This window comes from Mustelus asterias, chromosome 5 (assembly GCF_964213995.1).
Source record: "Mustelus asterias chromosome 5, sMusAst1.hap1.1, whole genome shotgun sequence".
NCBI lineage: Eukaryota > Metazoa > Chordata > Chondrichthyes > Carcharhiniformes > Triakidae > Mustelus > Mustelus asterias.
Genome location: NC_135805.1, coordinates 114,130,203 through 114,151,175, shown reverse-complemented (window position 1 = coordinate 114,151,175; position 20,973 = coordinate 114,130,203). Strand labels below are relative to the sequence as shown.

Sequence of the window (20,973 nt, the reverse complement as noted above, 5' to 3'; positions counted from 1 at the left end):
TTAGCCGACCAGAAGCAAGCGTGCAAAACACCTTTCATGGAGGCATTTAAAACCCATATCCTCGCTGAACCAAGAAAAGACGTTGCCCAGAATAACTACTCAATCATATACAGGGTGGTAACTATAAGCTGGCCTTTACTTATAGATCTCTTGAAGTGATGCTGTTTGGGAAGAGGGAAGTTCACATCATATAAATGTACCTTGGTTCAGAAGGATATTTTCTACTTAAACTGTGTGAATGTGATTAGTAGTCTTGTACATAACTGTCTTAGATTATCAGTCCTCTTTGTCTACATATGTCTATTGTAATAAATAATCTTCAATAATATACTACGACTGGGCTGGTTGCTGTTCTCACTAGTTATCACATGTGTCCCCTTACACTGTTGCTGTCGACAAAACTATACTAGATAATAAACCGGTGTATCCAATTTGGGACACGCTTGCAGTTAACATCAGCCAGGTTCGTGACACATAGTATACAGTTTCACAATGAGAATAGTCAATCTTCCTACACAATAAGGATGCAACTTACTGGCTAGTTGAAATTTGGCTCATCCCCTCTAGTTTGACTCACCTTCCCTCAATCAGCTCTTGAAATTAGTTGACCTAAACTTAGAAAACATCGTACACAATTTCTGGTTATAGCTTTGAGCCTACAGCCTATTCCTTTTGGCCAATGGATAGAAAGTAACATACATTGACAACCATAGACTGACTTCTCAGATAGCTGCTGTAAATCTGTGAAATGGAGGATGTTGGTCCATTGAATCAAATTTGCTACCTATGAATATCACTATGAAGTTCTTCCTGCTTTTGCTTATGAATATGCATTGCAACTCACCATTGCAAACCCCTGGTTTCATGTCTCTTGTCAAGAAAAAATGCTGAGAGAAATCATCGAATCCCTACAATGCAGAAGGAGGCCATTCGGCCCATTAAATGAACCAACTCTCTGACAAACTATCTCACCCAGGCTCTCTTGCCATTATTCTGTAACCCCAGACATTTACCATGGCTAATCCATCAAACCTACACATCGTGGGACACTAAGGGACAATTAGTTTTCACCATGGCCAATTCACCTAACTTGCACATCTTTGAACTGTGGGAGGAAACCCACACAGATAGGGGGAGAATGTGCAAACTCCACAAAGACGGTCATCCAGGTTGGAAATAACCCAGGTCCCTGGCGCTGTGAGGCAGCAGTGCTAACCACTGTGCCACTATGCCGCCATATAAGTATTAAAAAATCCACTCGGGCAGCAAATGCAAAATCCAAATGATTACAAAAGAAAATGATACAATTCTCCATTTGCATTACCAACCAAACAGTGTAGATGAGATAGTGGTGGAGATTTGTAAACAATGCAGAGGCACATGCAAGTACAGCACAGCAAAAGCATTCGATTATTTTCCCTATCCTAAGATAAACAAAGGATAAAGTAATATATTGGTTGAAGTGAGGTATAGAGTGCATTCAAAAATGCTCCTAAATCACTGTTATATTAGCCCAAGGAAAGAAACATTGTCCCCTACTTAGTTGGGGAAATTAAATGTAACAAAAAAAACTGTGAAATAAAAACTGGAACATAGTTAAGTTAAACATGTGAAGGAAAGGTTGGCAATGAGTGAAAGCTAAAGGTGCATGCCAATTGAAACTAAAAAGGTGAAGAAGGTAAAAATGAATCTAATCCTTAGTAGAAAAATTAGCAAACAGGTCACAAGATCAACAGTGGGAAATCTTCGAAGAAGAATTGATAGAGTACAAAAATTGTATACTCCCATAAACTCCATATGCACTGTGTTGGAGGAATTGAGAAAAGGCAATGACAACCTCACTGCTGCGAGGCCTCATTCATAAAAAAACATTTACATTCTTTCAACTACATAAACCTTATTCTACATTTCATTCAGGTGCACAATCACTTCTAAAAATAAGCACTAGAATTCAGAGTGCCACTTCAAAGAGTCCATAACCAATACAGCTGTCAATCAAGCTGTGCAATGGCAAGCACCCTTCCGTGGTAATGGATGGTTGTGAAATCAGTCATGCAGCACTACTCCAGTAATGGAGGCCCTCGGGCTTATGTCAACAGACAGAGCGAAATAGCATGCAGTAATTTTAAAAACCCACAAATTTATTTCAAAGTTTTAAACGACAGAACTTAAATGCCTTGATATCTTGACAGGTCCCTTTGGCAAGCTCTTTGACTGTTTCTTTTGACAGGGCCTCCTGACAGGTCCGCTTGGCAATTTTGACAGGTCCTCTAGATACTTTTGACAGATTTTTTGACAGTTCTGTTTACAGTTCTAATAGGCTTGACCATTAATGAGTTTATGTACATTCATGCATACTTCTAACAATTCGAAAGGGCACCTTACCTACAGAAAAAGACACCTCTACCAAAGGTGTCCCAGGACCAGATCCAAAGGAATATCTTACCGCTCCAAAGGGGTGCTCTGTCTATCCAAACAAATCCACTTAGTTCAGATAAAAGCCAATTACTGTGGATCCTGGAATCTAAAACAAGAACAGGAAGTGTTGGAAAATCTTAGCAGGTCTGACAGCATGCTGTCAGGCCTGCTCAGATTTTCCAGCATTTCCTGTTTTTGTTGCCACAAAATTCAGACTTGCTCTTACTTGGTCGCATGTACAAACTTTAGGTTTCATACTCAAGAGGATATCAATATCCCACTTGAGAGGAGGCAGCTGACAATTTAAATGGCCAACTGTCTCTGTAAAATGCGCGTGCATAAAATCAGCCCTGCACCCATTTCCGTCCCTGTGAAAATGGAAATTGCTGTGTTTGGGTGCATGACTTATGATTTTCGGCCATCTCCACCATTTTCGCCATGATGGAAAGGTTCTTCATCATGGTGAAGATTTGGGCCTTTGGATGCAAGCAACATATTCCTTAACCATAAATAAAAGCCAATATAACTTGAGGCTTCTATACACCAGCGCACAGTCCACAAGAGAAAAGTGACTATCATAAATTTGAACTAGGCAATGTTTAGGACACTGAAGTTATGGATATCCTAGTTTTCAAATCCCTCCATAGCTTCGTAACTCTCTATCTCTAATTTCCCCAAGCCCCTCAACTTCCCTGAGAAATGTGCACCCCTCTAATTCTGGCCTCTTGTGTATCCCCAATTTTAATTGCACCACTATTGATGGTCAGGTCTTCAGTTGTCTATGTCTCATGCTCAAGAATACCCTCCCTATATTTCAACGTCATTTTCGTTCTTTAAGGCACTCCTTAAAACCTATTTCTTTGACCAAGATTTTGGTCACCTGACCCACCATGTGGTTTGATCATACGTTGATAATGCATCTATAAAGCACCTTAGAGCATTTTACTACATTAAATTATATATAAAATTGTTGTTTATATCATTCCATTATAAAAATAATAGTAAAGTTATAGAGAGCATACAATGAAGATTCACAAGAGATCAGAAATCATAGCCATGAGAAAGAATTGAAATAATAGAAAATTATTTCAGTGTTTTTTTGTCTAAAGAAATAACTCAGTTATCAAGTTATTACCTTCATTTAAAAATTTAATAATAATGTTCATTAAAAAATATGTGGACCTTATGTTTTCTTATTTGTTGAGATGCAGGGCTGTATTTTATGGGGCACCACCATCCCCAGCTCCTTACCAAAAAAGGTTTGGGAGGGGTGCTTACCCACAATTCTGTTGGCTGCCACAATTTAACACCAAGAGCTGCATTAATTGTTTTAAAGTCGGAGAAACTCTCACCTTTGAGAGCTGCTGATAAATTTGACTGGCTGGCAGTTCTGTCATCCCAACAGCGCTAGCCGGAAATGATGGTCATTACTGGGACTACAGACACCCTCACCACAGTGAGGAACACAGGTAAGTCCAGTCTAGAGACTCTGTGGATAAAATATCTGTGGCACTGGGATGAGGACCTTAAGTGGCAGGCAGGCTGCCTGACACCTTCCTCACTCATTGTAAGATTTCAGACAGGTCGGGGGCGAGTGGGTAAGTGGCAGCAATGCCATCCGCTGGATTTTACATGTACATCCCCATCTTCAAACTCAGTAGGGAAGCATAAAATCCAGCCCATAATTGAATAATGATCTTATCAAATTTCAAGTGAGCCCAGAATTAGCCTATAATTAATTTGCTTCAGTAAGTCACCCCAAAAGCAAGGATTCCCTAAATATGGAATACTCTTCTATTCAACAATTTATTAAGTAGTTAACTTCAATAATATTTTTAGCCAAGATATCTTCTCATACTTTTCACTGATTCCTACTATTTTCACTACCAGAAATCATAGAAAATATAAAAGCATTTATTTTGATGTTTTTCAATGATCGAATTACTTATACAAGTTGAAAAAGCACCCACCTTCTCAGTAAGTCTGCTTTGCTTATTTCTAATATTTATTTGTACACTTTGAACAAATCAAACAAAATACATTTCAATACCATAATTTTTCTCAACCATCATCCATTTTATATAGATTCCAAATGCAGAGATTTTACATAACAATGTTGTTTGCTATGTGCCTTCAATACGTCTATAACAAAATTATTTCAGTTTAAAGTTAGAAATTCTCAGGACAAATATTTGAAGGTGTAAAGTAGTTCATTTTGGAAGAAAAAATAAAAGGCAAATTATCTAAATTGTCCAGTTTTGAAGAGGATGCAGGACTACAGACTTGGAGGTATACATTCACAAGTCACAAACATTGTTTTAAAAAAGAGCCATACAGCCTTATAATCAATAGAAGCAGAGAATATGGAGAGGGCACTCATGCTAAATCTTTAGAAATCGCTGGTTAGGATCCAACTAGATTGTGTAAATGCTAGACACGTCTTAGAAAGGATGAAAACTTCACTTACGTAGAGAGATTAGAGAAATGTAGGTTTTTCTTCTTGGAGTCTGGAAGGTTATAAGTAGATTTTATGGAATTATCAAAGAGCAAATACTGGCAGAATAGTGAGTAACAAGAGATCACAGATTTAAGTCAAAGGAACTTGAGGGGAGTTTGATGAAAGGATGGTGTGTTATGATCTAGAATGCATAAAGGGTGGTGGAAGCAGATTCAATAATAACTTTCAAAATGGAGAAGTGCTAGAAAGGCGGGGTGGGGTGGAGCGGTGGAATGGACAGAGAGAGCAAGGGATGAATTGGTAACTTTTTTCAAAAAGTCAGCCTGGGCAAGTGGCTTGAATGGTCTGCCACAGTGTTGTCATTCTGTGGTTGTATGAAATGATGTGTCAATGTCAACTGTGCCAGGAGTAGAACCCGATATACACGTTGCCTCACAAAACATTACACCTGAGAAAAGCCACACCAGGTGTTTCTCCCAAAATGTGTACCAATCTATGATTTTTTTAAAAAGCAGAAGTAAATAAACTTACTTTTATAAACAATGATCCGCTAAAAGCTCTAAGTGCGAGCTGTGACAATGTCATCCTAATGTGGCTCTCTCTGAGTTTACCTGAACTACTGCACCTGTCCACTTCCTAATGGGCTCCCAATGGACCTCTGGAGTAGCTGTCTGCGGATGTGCCGAGAAATCTGGACACGTCCGCACCTCGACGACGTGGCTGATCTTAACACATTTCCCCGAGTGTAGAAACATTAGAGTAATTAAAATGCACAGCCAGCCAGCGGGCGAAGCGAAGCACGGTGTTGCTGGCGCAGGCAGGCAAGAGTATAGACATAAGCTGATGACGTGGAGTGCTGGGAAGACCCGGGCAAGATGGCGGATCGACAGCAGTCGGTTCTCTTCGTCTGTCTGGGTGAGTGCGGCGCCTGCTTCCCCCCCACCCCACGGCCCGGGGAGGCCCCTTGGGGAAGGGGAGGGAGGGGGGTGAACTATTGTGCCCACCACGGCTCTCGCGGAGTCATGTGACCAGTGACGATGACATCGCGCGGCTGACAGTGGGCTGACGGATGTCCGACACCTGTCCCAGTCTCAGGTTCTCTAACTGCCTGCGGTCACCCAGAGGGGGAGGGACAGGGTTGTCTCGCCCTTAACATGGCTGTAAATTGGGAGAGGGGAGTGTGCAGCGGGACCTGGGTGACCTTGTGCACCAGCCGCTGAAGGTAAGCATGCAGGTGCAGTAGGCGGTAAAGAAGGCAAGTGGCATGTGGGCCTTCATTGCGAGAGGTTTCAAGTACAGGAACAGGGATGTGTCGTTGCAATTACAGTAAGAAGTCTCACAACACCAGGTTAAAGTCCAACAATACCTAGAATATTGTGTGCAGTTTTGGTCTCCTTTTCTGAGGAAGGATGTTCTTGCTCTCGAGGGTGTGCAGTGAAGGTTTACCAGGCTGACTCTGGGGATGGCTGGACTGATGTATGAGGAGAGATTGACTAGGTTAGGATTGTTTTCGCTGGAGTTCAGACGAATGAGGGGGCATCTCTTAGAGACTTATAAAATTCTAACAGGACTAGACAGGGTAGATGCAGGGAGGATGTTCCCGATGGTGGGGAGTCCATAACCAGGGGTCACAGTTTTGAGGATTCAGGGTAGATGATTTAGGACGGAGGTGAGGAGACATTTCTTCACCCAAAGAGTGGTGAGCCTGTGGAATTCATTACCACAGGAAGTAGTTGATGCCAAAACATTAAATCTATTCAAGATGTGGCTGGATATATTACTTGGGGTGAATGGGATCAAAGGTTATGGGGGGAAAAAGCAGGATTAGGTTATTGAGCTGGATGATCAGCTATGTTCGTAATGAATGGCGGAGCAGGCGCAAATGGCCTCCTCCTGCTTCTATCTTCTTTGTTTCCATGTTAACAGGGTTTAAATGGTACCATTCTGGTGTCACCGCTTATGTTAACTCTGCAATGAAGTTACTGTGAAAATCCCCTAGACGCCGCACTCCGGTGCCTGTTTGGGTACACTGAGGAAGAACTTAGCATGGCCAATGCATCTAACCAGCATATCTTTCAGACTATGGGAGGAAACTGGAGCACCCAGAGGAAATCCACACAGACACAGGGAAAGCGTGCGAACTCCACACAGACTGACACACAGACTGCGGATGCTGGAATCTGAAACAAAAACAGAAAATGCTGGGAAATCTCCGCAGGTCTGACAGCAGCTTGGGGGAGAGAACCGAGCCAATGTTTCGAGTCAGGATGACCCTTCCTCGAAACATTAGCTCTATTCTCTCTCCGCAGATGCTGTCAGACCTGCTGAAATTTTCCAGCATTTTCTGTTTTCATTTTTTTACATCGCGAGCTCTGCACCATCGCAAAACACTGTTTGAACTCCAGAACATTGCTTCTTGATTCTGACCTGATCAATGCTGCTGAAACCCTGGTCTGTGCCTTGGTTATCAGGTGATTGGACTATTTCAACACGTTTCTGATTACCTCCAACAGTTTATCCTCTGTAACCTTGAGGTTACCCACTGTCCTTATTCACCCCAATCCCATTCACCCCGTGCTTGTTGACCTACAGTGGTTCCCAGTTAGTGTCTTAATTTAAAAATTCTCATCCTTAATTTTAAAACCCTTAATTTGCTTCTCCCTATATCTGTAATCCCCTCCAATCTCACAATCCTCTGAGGTAGCTGCACTTTTCACTTCTGGACTCTTGAGCTTGCCTGGTTTTAATTACTCCACCATTGGTGCCCATGCCTTTTAAGCTGTCAAAGAACAAAGAACAGTACAGCACAGGAAACAGGCCCTTCGGCCCTCCAAGCCTGTGCCGCTCCTTGGTCCAACTAGACCAATCGTTTGTATCCCTCCATTCCCAGGCTGCTCATGTGACTATCCAGGTAAGTCTTAAACGATGTCAGCGTGCCTGCCTCCACCACCCTACTTGGCAGCGCATTCCAGGCCCCCACCACCCTCTGTGTAAAAAACGTCCCTCTGATGTCTGAGTTATACTTCGCCCCTCTCAGCTTGAGCCCGTGACCCCTCGTGATCGTCACCTCCGACCTGGGAAAAAGCTTCCCACTGTTCACCCTATCTATACCCTTCATAATCTTGTATACCTCTATTAGATCTCCCCTCATTCTCCGTCTTTCCAAGGAGAACAACCCCAGTCTACCCAATCTCTCCTCATAGCTAAGACCCTCCATACCAGGCAACATCCTGGTAAACCTTCTCTGCACTCTCTCCAATGCCTCCACGTCCTTCTGGTAGTGCGGCGACCAGAACTGGACGCAGTACTCCAAATGTGGCCTAACCAGCGTTCTATACAGCTGCATCATCAGACTCCAGCTTTTATACTCTATACCCCGCCCTATAAAGGCAAGCATACCATATGCCTTCTTCACCACCTTCTCCACCTGTGTTGCCACCTTCAAGGATTTGTGGACTTGCACACCTAGGTCCCTCTGTGTTTCTATACTCCTGATGACTCTGCCATTTATTGTATAACTCCTCCCTACATTATTTCTTCCAAAATGCATCACTTCGCATTTATCCGGATTAAACTCCATCTGCCACCTCTCCGCCCAATTTTCCTGTCAGGGCTGTAAACATTGCAATTGCCTTCATAAACCCTGTGCCTCTCTTTTCTCCTTTAGAATGCTCCTAAATTGTGAAAAGGAAGAGGGAAGCTTATGTAGGGATGAGGAAACAAGGTTCAGATGGCTCGATTGAGGGTTACAAGTTAGCAAGGAATGAGCTGAAAAAGGGGCTTAGGAGAGCTAGGAGGGGACATGAGAAGTCCTTGGCGGGTCGGATCAAGGAAAACCCCAAGGCTTTTTACTCTTATGTGAGGAATAAAAGAATGACCAGGGTGAGGTTAGGGCCGGTCAAGGACAGTAGTGGGAACTTGTGTATGGAGTCAGTAGAGATAGGCAAGGTGATGAATGAATACTTTTCTTCAGTGTTCACCAAGGAGAGGGGCCATGTTTTTGAGGAAGAGAAGGTGTTACAGGCTAATAGGCTGGAGGAAATAGATGTTCGGAGGGAGGATGTCCTGGCAGTTTTGAATAAACTGAAGGTCGATAAGTCCCCTGGGCCTGATGAAATATATCCTAGGATTCTTTGGGAGGCAAGGGATGAGATTGCAGAGCCTTTGGCTTTGATCTTTGGGTCCTCACTGTCCACGGGGAATGTGCCAGAGGACTGGAGAGTGGCGAATGTTGTTCCTCTGTTTAATAAAAGGGAATAGAAATTACCCTGGTAATTATAGACTGGTTAGTCTTACTTCGGTGGTTGGTAAGTTGATGGAAAAGGTCCTTAAGGATGGGATTTACAACCATTTAGAAAGATGCGGATTAATCCGGGATAGTCAGCACGGATTCGTGAAGGGCAAGTCGTGCCTCACAAATTTGATAGAATTTTTTGAGGAGGTAACTAAGTGCGTTGATGAAGGTAGGGCAGTTGATGTCATATACATGGATTTTAGTAAGGCGTTTGATAAGGTCCCCCATGGTCGGCTTATGATGAAAGTAAGGAGGTGTGGGATAGAGGGAAAGTTGGCCGATTGGATAGGTAACTGGCTATCTGATCGAAGACAGAGGGTGGTGGTGGATGGAAAATTTTCGGACTGGAGGCAGGTTGCTAGCGGAGTGCCACAGGAATCAGTGCTTGGTCCTCTGCTCTTTGTGATTTTTAATAATGACTTAGAGGAGGGGGCTGAAGGGTGGATCAGTAAATTTGCTGATGACACCAAGATTGGTGGAGTAGTGGATGAGGTGGAGGGCTGTTGTAGGCTGCAAAGAGACATAGATAGGGTGCAAAGCTGGGCTGAAAAATGGCAAATGGAGTTTAACCCTGATAAATGTGAGGTGATTCATTTTGGTAGGACTAATTTAAATGTGGATTACAGGGTCAAAGGTAGGGTTCTGAAGACTGTGGAGGAACAGAGAGATCTTGGGGTCCATATCCACAGATCTCTAAAGGTTGCCACTCAAGTGGATAGAGCTGTGAAGAAGGCCTATAGTGTGTTAGCTTTTATTAACGGGGGTTGGAGTTTAAGAGCCGTGGGGTTATGCTGCAACTGTACAGGACCTTGGTGAGACCACATTTGGAATGTTGTGTGCAGTTCTGGTCACCTCACTATAAGAAGGATGTGGAAGCGCTGGAAAGAGTGCAGAGGAGATTTACCAGGATGCTGCCTGGTTTGGAGGGTAGGTCTTATGAGGAAAGGTTGAGGGAGCTAGGGCTGTTCTCTCTGGAGCGGAGGAGGCTGAGGGGAGACTTAATAGAGGTTTATAAAATGATGAAGGGATAGATAGAGTGAACGTTCAAAGACTAGTTCCTCGGGTGGATGGAGCTATTACAAGGGGGCATAACTATAGGGTTCGTGGTGGGAGATATAGGAAGGATATCAGAGGTAGGTTCTTTACGCAGAGAGTGGTTGGGGTGTGGAATGGACTGCCTGCAGTGATAGTGGAGTCAGACACTTTAGGAACATTTAAGCGGTTATTGGATAGGCACATGGAGCACACCAGGATGATAGGGAGTGGGATAGCTTGATCTTGGTTTCAGATAAAGCTCGGCACAACATCGTGGGCCGAAGGGCCTGTTCTGTGCTGTACTGTTCTATGTTCTAAATGTCTACCTCTTTGACCAAGTTTTTGGTCAGTTGCCCTGATGATGCCACATCAGGAAGCTTTTGCATCATTGTTTGGTAATACATCTGTAAAATACCCTGGGGTGGCTTATTATGTTAAAGATATATAAATCCAAGTTGTTCCCCGAGACCCTGCAAATTTATCTGTTTAAAGTATTTATCCAGTTTTTTTTTGGAAGTTGCTTTTCAGTCTGCTTCCACTACCCTTTTAAACAGTGCATTCCATATCACAACTTGCTATGTAAAAAAAACAATTCTTTACATCCTCTCTGAACTTTATACATTGAATTTGTCTCCTCTGGTCACCAACCCTCCTGCCATAAAGAAAAGTGATAAAGCATTTTTCACAAATTGAATTCTTCATGTCCCTTTAAGATGGCTCTGGCATATAGAGGAACACTTTAGACCCAATAGAGAATGTAGGCAAAGATGTCAAAGAATAGAAATCAAAGATGAGTAGGTAGATTTAAGGTAAAGATCTGCTATGGTCTGATTTATCAATTGGCGGGAACAGGTTTGAGGAACTAAATGGCGTCCTATTCCTGTGACCTGTCACCAAATGGTGTAGGTGGTAAAATGTCTCATCCTGTCTATTAAGTCGGCAACATCTGAATGTAGAATGAGTTGTAAACCACACTTGGCTTTGTCTGAGGTAGATTTGTGCTGAGGAAACACACTGCTGATTTTGGCTCTTTAATAGTACAGTAGTTATTCTTGTTGTGAGTGAAATTATATGGTTTATGCAGTGATTCTATCTATAGAAGCTAAGTGTAAAGAAAAATACTGCTTAACAAGTTCACCCCTGTTCAGAAACTTTGTTTCAGCATGTATTTTAATTATCCATCGCAATGGAGGTGTATTGAATTGCATGCAAACCATTAATCTATTTAGCTCTTCTCGAGTACGGGAATTCTAAGTTCTTAAAACTGCACAATACTTGATAGCAAAGTATAAACTTATAAAATTTGACAGAAAACTCATTGACAGAAAATTCTTCCTTTTTAAGGAAATATTTGCCGATCTCCAATTGCTGAAGCTATCTTCAGAAAGCTGGCAACAGACCGGGGTATCATAAACAAAGTAAGTCCTGCTCACTTTTTCAGAAAAATTCAGAATAAATAAATAATCCTTCATAAGTGACCAAATCAAGAGCATAAGTTGGCTGTGTCACTAATCATGCTTCATGCTATTTCCCTGTTATCACTCTGTGCTGAATCTGCACTGCTGTATTTATTGGCAGTGGACACATGAGGATTTCTGATTTTATTCAACACAGGAAATTGTCATACAGTCTCAAGCTTGCATTTAATTTTCATACTGTTGATAATACAATGAAAATTATGGTATGTGAAAGTCAATCCTTCATGTAACAAGTATGTACTTTACATATTGTGTACTTGTTAATCACAATATTAGTAAAGAATTGTTTTACTAATTGTTTTCCAAAAGCATTTTCTTGTATTGATTCTGTAGCAAAGACATGGGCCATTTGATCCAATGTCACTGTTAATATTACACACAACTCCTCTCACTCTAATTACTTTGTCTCACCTTGTCCCACTGTTCCCCTATTCCAGTTTTTGTCAATAATGTCTGCTTCAAACATCCCATATGGCAGAGTCCCATATCATCGCCATCTTCTATGGAAATGAATTACAGAATCCCTACAGTGCAAAAGGAGGCCATTTGATCCATCAAGTCTGCACCGACCACATTCCCATTCAGGCCCTATTCCTGCAACCCCACATTTACCCTGCTAATTCCTTGATACTAGGGTCAATTTAGCATGGCCACTCCACCTAACCCGCTCATCTTTGGAGCATAGGAGGAAACTGGAGCACCTGGAGGAAACCCCCGCAGACACGGGGAGACTGTGCAAACTCCACACAGTGACCCAAGGCCAGTATTGAACCTGGGTTCCTGATGCTGTGAGGCAGCAGTACCCATTGTGCCACCGTGCCTAAGGTGTCCCAAGTTCTTTACTTGATCATTAAATGGTTTCAAGAAGGAGATAGGTATAATTTCTAATTTTAAAATGTGGGTTAAAGGGATATGGGGAGCAAGTAGGGAGGTGGATTTGAGACCAGGGAGAGATCAGTCATGATCTGATTGAATGGCAGAGCAGGCTCGAAGGGCTGAATTGTTTACTTTATGTTCCTATCATTGGTAGCTAACTTATATTGATGCCCACTTGTTGTGGACTGATCCACATTTGGAAAGAGTTTTTCCACATCCACCCTGTTTGAAACCTTCATGGTTTTCAAGTCTTCTCTTGGGCTGCTTAGTCTTTTTCCCAGTGAAAAGAGCCCCGACCTGATCAATCTTTCAGCATAGTTGCATCTTCCCAATTCTGGTAACATCTTCGTAAATCTCTTCTACGCTAATTCCAATGTTTTAATCTTTTTGTATTATGCAAATCAGAACTGTGCACAGCACTCTGTGTGGCCTAACCTAGGTTCTGTATGAATTTAAGGTTACCTATCTGCTTTTGTTTGTACTCCTTATGGCTATATCAAACTTCTGCTGCTTTTAATCACTTGTGTATCAATATTCCAATGTCCTTTAGCTCTGCTGCCCTATTTTGTTTCTAATTGCAGCTAGAGCATCATTTGCAATGGCTTCTCTTCCTGCTCCCACACTGTTCCTTCTGGTTTCCCTACAAGGTCTATCCTTGTGCTCCATCCCTGCCTCCCCCCTCCTCTAATGTCTCACCTACATGGTGCCTCTCTGTGACATGTTCTGAAAGCACAGCAGTACTTTCCATATGTAGGCTGATGTTGCTGAGCTCTATCTCACCACCTCTATCTCAACTCTGCTGTTGCTCAGTTACCAGACTGCTTATCCGACATCCAGTACTGAATAAGTAGAAATTTCCTCCATTAAATATTGGCAAAACTGAAGCAATTATTTTCGGTGCCATGCTCCAAACTTCACTCCTGAGCAGCTCCATCTCTCTGTCTCACGACATTCAGCAATTAAGCTTCAAGTTCTCAACCTTTGGGTGACCCCGAGATGAGCTTTCAATCTCATATACACATCATCACTAAGACTGCCAGTTTCCACCTCTGTAACATAGCCTGTCTTTGCCCTACCTCAGCTCAACTGCTGCTGAAACCTTCATTCCATGCCTTCATTATTTTTAGATTCACCTATTCCAGCCAGTGTTGGCTGGTGAACCGCATTCTACCTTCCAAAAACTTGAGGTCATCCAAAACTTTGCTGCCTGCGTCTATTCACACCAAGTCCCGTCCCCCTATCATCCCTTTGCTCTCTGAACTGCTTTGGAGTTCTTTGAAGGAGTAACATGGGCTGTGGATGAAAGGGAACCTGCAAACATGCCATATTTGGATTTCCACAAAGAATTTGATGAGGTGCCATATCAAAAGTTATTGGAAAGAATTAAAAGTTCTTGGTGTAGGGGTTATTATACTAGCCTGGTTTGAAGATTGGCTGGCTGGTAGAATGATAGATGGTAGATGGTGTGGCTTTTGCTACCAAATAAACCTGTTGGACTTTAACCTGGTGTTGTTAAACTTCTGGCTGGTAGAAAACAGAGTATGCATAAATGGGCCAAGGGGTCTGTGCTGGGAACTCAACTTTTTACAATTTACATCAATGGCTTAGATGAGGGGAGCGAAGGCATGGTAGTTAAATTTGAAGGCGATACAAAGATAGGTAGGAAAATATGTTGTGATGAAGATGTACAGAGTTTGCAGATGAATATAGCCAGGTTGGGTAAGTGGGCAAAAATCTGGCAGATGGAATATGATGTGGGAAAGTGCAAAGTTGTTCACTTTGGCTGGAAGAATAAAAAAGCAGAATATTACTTAAATGCAGAATGACTGGAATGCTGAGGACCAGAGGGATTTAGGCGCTCTCGTGCATGAATCACAAAAAGATAGTATGCAGGTGCAGCGTGTAATCAAGAAGGCTAGTGGAATGCTACCCTTTATTACAAGAGGAATTGAACATAAAATTAACTATGTTATGCTTCAGTTATACATGGCATTGGTGAGATTGTACCTCAAATACTGTGTGCAGTTTTGGTCTCCTTATTTAAGGAAGGGTGTAAAGGAGGCAGTTTACTAGATTGATACTTGGAATGAGCAGGTTGTCTTATGAGGATAAGTTGGGAAGGCTGGGCTTGTTTCCACTGGAGTTCAGGAGAGTGAGGGGTGACTTGATTTAAATATATAAGATCTTGAACTGTATTGACAAGGTGGACATTGAGAGGATGTCTCCTCTTATGAGTAAGTCCCAAACGAGGGGAACTGTTTTAAAATTAGGGATTGCCTTTATATGGCAGAAATAAGGATAATTTTTTTTCTGTATTATGCAACTTTAGAACTCTCTGGATCAGAGATGGTGAAAGCAGAATCACTAAATACTTTTAAGGCAGAGGATATAAATTCTTTTTGGGCAAAGGAATCATTGGGGGTAGATGGGGAATGTGAAACGTAACATAAACAGATCAGCCAAGATCTTATTGAATGGCTGAGTAGGCATGCGAAACTGAATGACCTACTTCTGCTCCTATTTCCTATGTTTGTAGAAACTGAACTGGATTAGGCATATAAATACTGTGGCTACAAGAGCAGGTCAGAGGCTGGGAATTCCGTTGTGAGTACATTACCTAACTCACCAGAGCTTCTCACCAAGTCAGGAGTGTGATGGAATATTCTCCAGTTGCCTGGATGAGTGCAGCTTCAACAACACTCAAAAAGCTTGACACCATCCAAGACAAAGCAGCTCATTGGCAGCCCATCCACCACCTTAGAATTTGCATCCTCCACCACTGATGCACAGTAGTAGCAGTGTGTCCCATCTACCATTATAGCAACTCTCCCAGGCTCCTTTGACAGTACCTTCTAAATCTATGACCTCTACCACCTGGAAGGAAAAAGACAGCAGGTGCAAATGCCAGCAAAAAAGAGTAGTTAAAGTAAATGTTGGACCCTTAGAAGACGAGAAGGGGGATTTAATAATGGGAAACGAGGAAATGGCCGAGGCCTTAAACAAGTTTTTTGTGTCGGCTTCACGGTAGAGGACACAAATAGCTTACCGAAAATTGACAGTCGTGGGACTGTAGGGGGTGAGGTCCTTAAAATGATTACTATTACTAAAGAGGTAGTGCTTGGTAGGTTAATGGGACTAAAGGTAGACAAGTCCCCGGGCCCGGATGGAATGCAACCCAGGGTACTGAAAGAAATGGCAGAAGTAATAGCAGATGCGTTTGTTGTAATTTATCAAAATTCGCTGGACTCTGGGGAAGTGCCGGCTGATTGGAAAACAGCTAATGTGACGCCACTGTTTAAAAATGGAGGTAGACAAAAGGCGGGTAACTACAGGCCGGTTAGCTTAACGTCTGTAGTTGGGAAATTGCTGGAATCCATCATTAAAGAAGAAATAGCAGGACACCTGGAAAAAGAAATGGTTCGATCAAGCAGACGCAGCATGGATTCATGAAGGGAAAGTCATGTTTGATGAATTTACTGGATTTTTATGAAGATGTAACAAGTGCGGTTGACAGAGAGGAACTGGTGGATGTGGTGTTTTTGGATTTCCAGAAGGCGTTCGATAGGGTGCCTCACAAAAGGTTGCTGCAGAAGATTAAGGTACACGGAGTTGGGGGTAAAGTGTTAGCGTGGATTGAGGATTGGCTATCTAACAGGAAGCAGAGAGTTGGAATAAATGGGTGCTTTTCTGGTTGGCAGTTGGTGACTAGTGGCGTGCCGCAGGGATCGGTGCTGGGGCCTCAACTGTTTACCATATACATAGACGATCTGGAGGAGGGGACCGAGTGTAGGGTAACAAAGTTTGCGGATGACACAAAGATGAGTGGGAAAGCGAATTGCATGGAGGATGCGGAAAGTCTGCAGAGGGATTTGGATAGGCTAAGTGAGTGGGCGAGCATCTGGCAGATGGAGTATAACGTTGACAAGTGTGAGGTTATCCACTTTGGAAGGAATAATAGTAAAATGGACTATTATTTAAATGGTGAAAAATTACAACATTCTACTGTGCAGAGGGACCTGGGGGTCCTTGTGCATGAATCACAAAAACTCAGTTTGCAGGTGCAGCAGGTGATCAAGAAGGCAAATGGAATGTTGGCCTTTATCGTGAAGGGGATGGAGTATAAAAGCAGGGAGGTCTTGCTGCAATTGTACAAAGTACTGGTGAGGCCGCAACTAGAGTACTGTGTGCAATTTTGGTCCCCTTGTTTGCGAAAGGATATATTAGCTTTGGAGGGGGTACAGAGAAGGTTCACCAGGTTGATATCAGAGATGAGGGGGGAGCTTATGAGGAGAGATTGAGTAGATTGGACCTGTACTCGTTGGAATTTAGAAGGCTGAGGGGAGATCTTATAGAGACATATAAGATAATGAAGGGGGCTAGACAGGGTAGAGGCGGAGAGATTCTTTCCACTTAAAAAGGAAACAAGAACTAGAGGGGACAGCCTCAAAATAAGGGGGAGTCAGTTTAGAACAGAGTTGAGGAGGAACTTCTTCTCTCAGAGGGTAGTGAATCTCTGGAATTCTCTGTCCATTGAAGCAGTGGAGGCTACCTCGTTAAATATGTTTAAGACACAGGTAGATAGATTTCTGATCAATAAGGGAATTAAGGGTTATGGGGAGCGGGCGGGTAAGTGGAACTAAACCACTATCAGATCAGCCACGATCTTATTGAATGGCGGGGCAGGCTCGAGGGGCTAGATGGCCTACTCCTGCTCCTATTTCTTACGTTCTTATGTTCTTATGTAAGCCATACACCATCCTGACTTGGAACTATTTATTTTATTCTTTCATGAGATGTGGGTGTCACTGGCTATGCCAGCATTTATTGCCCAACCCGAATTGCCTTTGAGGAGATGGTGGTGAGCTGCTTTTTGAGCCTCTCTGGTCAATGTGGTGTCGGGACACCCACAGTGCTGTTAGGAAAGGAGTTCCAGGATTTTGACCCAGCAATAATGGAGGAATGGCTATATTGCATCACCGTTGCTGAATCCATCAACAGCCTATTGGTTACTTTTGACCAGAAGCTGACCTGTGGTCAGTGGCTGGGATTTCTGTGGTGGATAATTTGTGGTTTGAGGAGCCAACGGGTGTTTGCCATTTATAAGGCACAAGTTAGAAGTGTGCTGGAATACTCTTCTCTTGTCTGAATGAGTGCAGCTCCAACAACATTCAAACTATCCAGGACAAAGCAGCCCTCATGATCAGCAATCCATCCACTCTGGCATACTAGTGTGTACTATCTACAAGATGCACTGCAGTAACTCATCAAGGTTTCTTTGTAAGCACCTTTGAAATCCATAGCCTCTGCAACTTAGAAGAAAGGGCAGTAGGTGGATGGGAGCACCACCACCTCCATGTTCCCCTTAAAGCCATGCACTATCCTGACTTGGAACTATACTTGCTTTACTGTCGTTGGGTCAAAATCCTGGAACTTCCTCCCTGACAGCACTGAGTGTATCTACACCACATGAAAGAATGAAAGGAGTCCAACTGATCGAGGACGATTAGGAATTGGCAATAAATGTTGACCTTTACAATGAAGCTTGCATTCCAAATCTAATTTTTTAAAAACCATGTTTAATCATGTCCATGGCATTGCTCTTGAATATCCTTGCTGTTAATGTTGAAAAGCAATTCAAGGTCTTGCAAAGTGTTTTTTCCTCTTTTCTCTCTCTCTCTCTCTCTCTCTCTCTCTTCTCCCCCCCCCCCCCCCCCGGCCAGTTAACTACCTCAGAGTTGTATCTTTTACCTTTGTTTACATTTTTGTCTGTGGTTTACATTTAGTGAACACCTCAAAGTGTTTCCTTGTATCACCTCATTTATTTTTTCCAGAAAGGAATCCAAATACATTTTAGCTCAGTATTTTGTGGTTCTAGAGCTATAAAATATGTTTCAAATGTTACAAAATCTTCAATTAACTTTTATACATCTTAAAAACATGCTTTGGCACACTGGTGTGTTTTCTAGTAATGTTGGGACAGCAGCAAATCACTGTTTAATATATTTTTAAAGGGAGAAATTCATGTCACAATCTTGTCTGAACAAAGTTTGCAGTAATTCTATTTGTACAGTGGAGCTCCGTTATAACACAATGGTTGGGGTCGCACTAAATCGGGGTTGCGCAAAATTTGCCAATTATTAGTGGAAAAAAACGGGTCTGATGACACCACCGCGTTATATCCGATTTCGCGCTAAATCGGGGCTCCACTGTATTTCAGATGATTTTAAGTGTTAAGTTCAATATAATGGTGTATTATTGTGGTAATTGCTGCATTTGAATGAAAATGTCATCATTTGGACTTTCATCAAGTTAGTGCAATAATTATATTGAAGCCTGGTTCTTGTGAAGTTGGGAGTTAATACCGCTTTTAAATCTTAATTCATATAATTGATAACATAATCATTAAAACTGACTGCATGGGGAAACAAACAGCATGGCACTTGTATTTCTTCCAGTGGAAAATAGACAGTGCAGCAACATCAACGTATGAAATAGGGAATCCTGCTGACCAACGGGGCCAGAGCTGTCTGATGAAACATGGCATTACCACGAATCATATTGCCAGGCAGGTACTGTATCCCAGCTTTTATTTGTTTTATTGTGGGCTATCAATTTTCTTTCTTATTACAGTGGATGATAGACAGTGCTGGTGTAATTGACTTCAATGTTGGGAACTCCCCAGACTCAAGGGCTCTAAACTGTTTAAGACAGCATGGCACTGAGACAACACATAAGGCAAGACAGGTAGACGAACCAGCCTTTTTTAACTTATGAAATGTCTGTTTTTTTTAAAATGTTCTAGATTGATTAATGTCAATAATAACATTGAATACTTCACACACCATTTCCAGTGCATACTCTTTAAATGTGCTTGGAAAAATATAGGATTGCATAATGTTGGTTGATTTAGATTATGGTGTCAGTGTGGCTCAATAAATAGCACTCTTGCTTCTGAGTCAGATGCTCAAAGACTTAAACTCAGCTATATAGACTGATACTCGCAGTGCAGTACTAAGTGAGAACGGGACTGTTAGAGGTGTCACCTTTCAGATGAGACTTGAAACGAAGGCCTCATCTATATCTGGTAGGTGTATTAAGATCCTGTGGCTCTACTTGAAAGAAGAATCTCTGGTGTCCTTGTCAGTTTTTATTCCTCAACCAACATTGCTGATACAAACGTTCTGGTCACTAACACATTGCTTTTTTTGGGAACTTGCTGAATGCAAATTAGCTGCAACACTTTATATGTTACAAAGATTCTACTTCCCAAAACTTTATTGATTATAAAGTGCTTTGGGACATCCTGTGAAAAATGCTAGAGAAGTGCAAGTTCTTTTCTTTGAAGGGCTAAGCAGAGATTTTACAGAGCTTTGTCTGCTCAGGAGATTAAATAAGCTGACCTCATTTGATGAAGGAGCAGCGCTCTGAAAGCTTGTGATTCCAAATAAACCTGTTGGACTTTAACCTGGTGTTGTGAGACGTCTTACTGTGCCCACCCCGGTCCAACGCCAGCATTTTCACATCATAAATTAACTGAGTTTGTAATATAGGAAAACTTAAAAGAAGCGTGAATTTCCAGCATACACAATGTGTCCAGAATGAAAAATGCTTGGAGTACGTAGCAAATGCGGCCTACATCTGAAAGAATATTGCTGTTGAATGCTTTGGAGTGCACCTTCTTTGGAAAAAGTTTGTTTTTCTAGTGATACTTTTCAGATGTGAGCCTTCAGATGAAAACTACAACATAGTTCCAGCATGTTGTAGGGAAATATGATACTTTGGAGAAGGGAGTGTGAAGGGGCAAATTAACTTTGCTTGTTGCATATGTTGTGTTTACATTGGAAAAAGTACCAGCCTGATTCCTATTTTCTGTCGCAAATGCTACATGATAGTAAAACTCTTTAGCACTTTTTTTGTATCTTGCAGCACAAAAACATGTATGATTTAGCAGCTTATTTCTGACTGGAATTACTTTGAAGTAAATTCTGAACTTTTCCATTTAATTCTAAATTTAGTGCATCTCTTCAAATATGTTTTGAGACACAGAAACAGGTATTTATGATATTCGAAGTAAAACTGACGCATCTTAACTTGTTACTTTGAGCAGTGTTGCAAAAGGTTTTTGTCAGAGTCAGAGAATGCACTGTTTTTAAAAACACAACAGTATGAGTATCGAGTTTGCACTTTGGGTGCAAAAAACATTTGCTTTAAGTTTCCACCTAAGTGAATTTGCATAATCCCACATTTAAAATTTACTTTAGGCAATGCAACAAAGCAGTGTAAACAAATATGGATTATTAAATGTGAGTGATGCCAATCAGGTTTTGAGCATCTTGAGAGGGGCTTCCTATAAAATCCACTGAGAGAATTTTCCTTCAGAGTGAGACTGAAGATCAAATAGTAAGAGTTTTTCT

The 20,973-nt window shown here is 42.0% G+C and overlaps 2 protein-coding genes across 8 annotated transcripts in view; one reads left to right on the top strand and one right to left on the bottom strand.

Moving 5' to 3' along the window:
* sh3yl1 (SH3 and SYLF domain containing 1) overlaps positions 1-5,896 on the bottom strand; it is a 143,812-nt gene extending 137,916 nt beyond the window's left edge. Inside the window, exon 1 of one of the 2 annotated variants that reach the window (XM_078213216.1) lies at positions 5,488-5,896. In XM_078213216.1, coding sequence (XP_078069342.1) covers positions 5,488-5,631 — 144 coding nt within the window. In that variant the 5' untranslated portion in view covers positions 5,632-5,896. Of the gene's footprint in view, positions 1-5,407 lie in introns of both variants that reach the window. The other variant, XM_078213215.1, reaches the window with a different exon arrangement.
* The window catches only part of acp1 (acid phosphatase 1), a 34,726-nt gene continuing 19,460 nt past the window's right edge, over positions 5,708-20,973 (top strand). Inside the window, exons 1-3 of one of the 6 annotated variants that reach the window (XM_078213219.1) lie at positions 5,708-5,791; positions 11,550-11,623; positions 19,190-19,294. In XM_078213219.1, coding sequence (XP_078069345.1) covers positions 5,752-5,791; positions 11,550-11,623; positions 19,190-19,294 — 219 coding nt within the window. In that variant the 5' untranslated portion in view covers positions 5,708-5,751. Of the gene's footprint in view, positions 6,099-11,549; positions 11,624-19,014; positions 19,304-20,973 lie in introns of all 6 variants that reach the window. The other 5 variants (XM_078213217.1, XM_078213218.1, XM_078213221.1 and 2 more) reach the window with 5 other exon arrangements.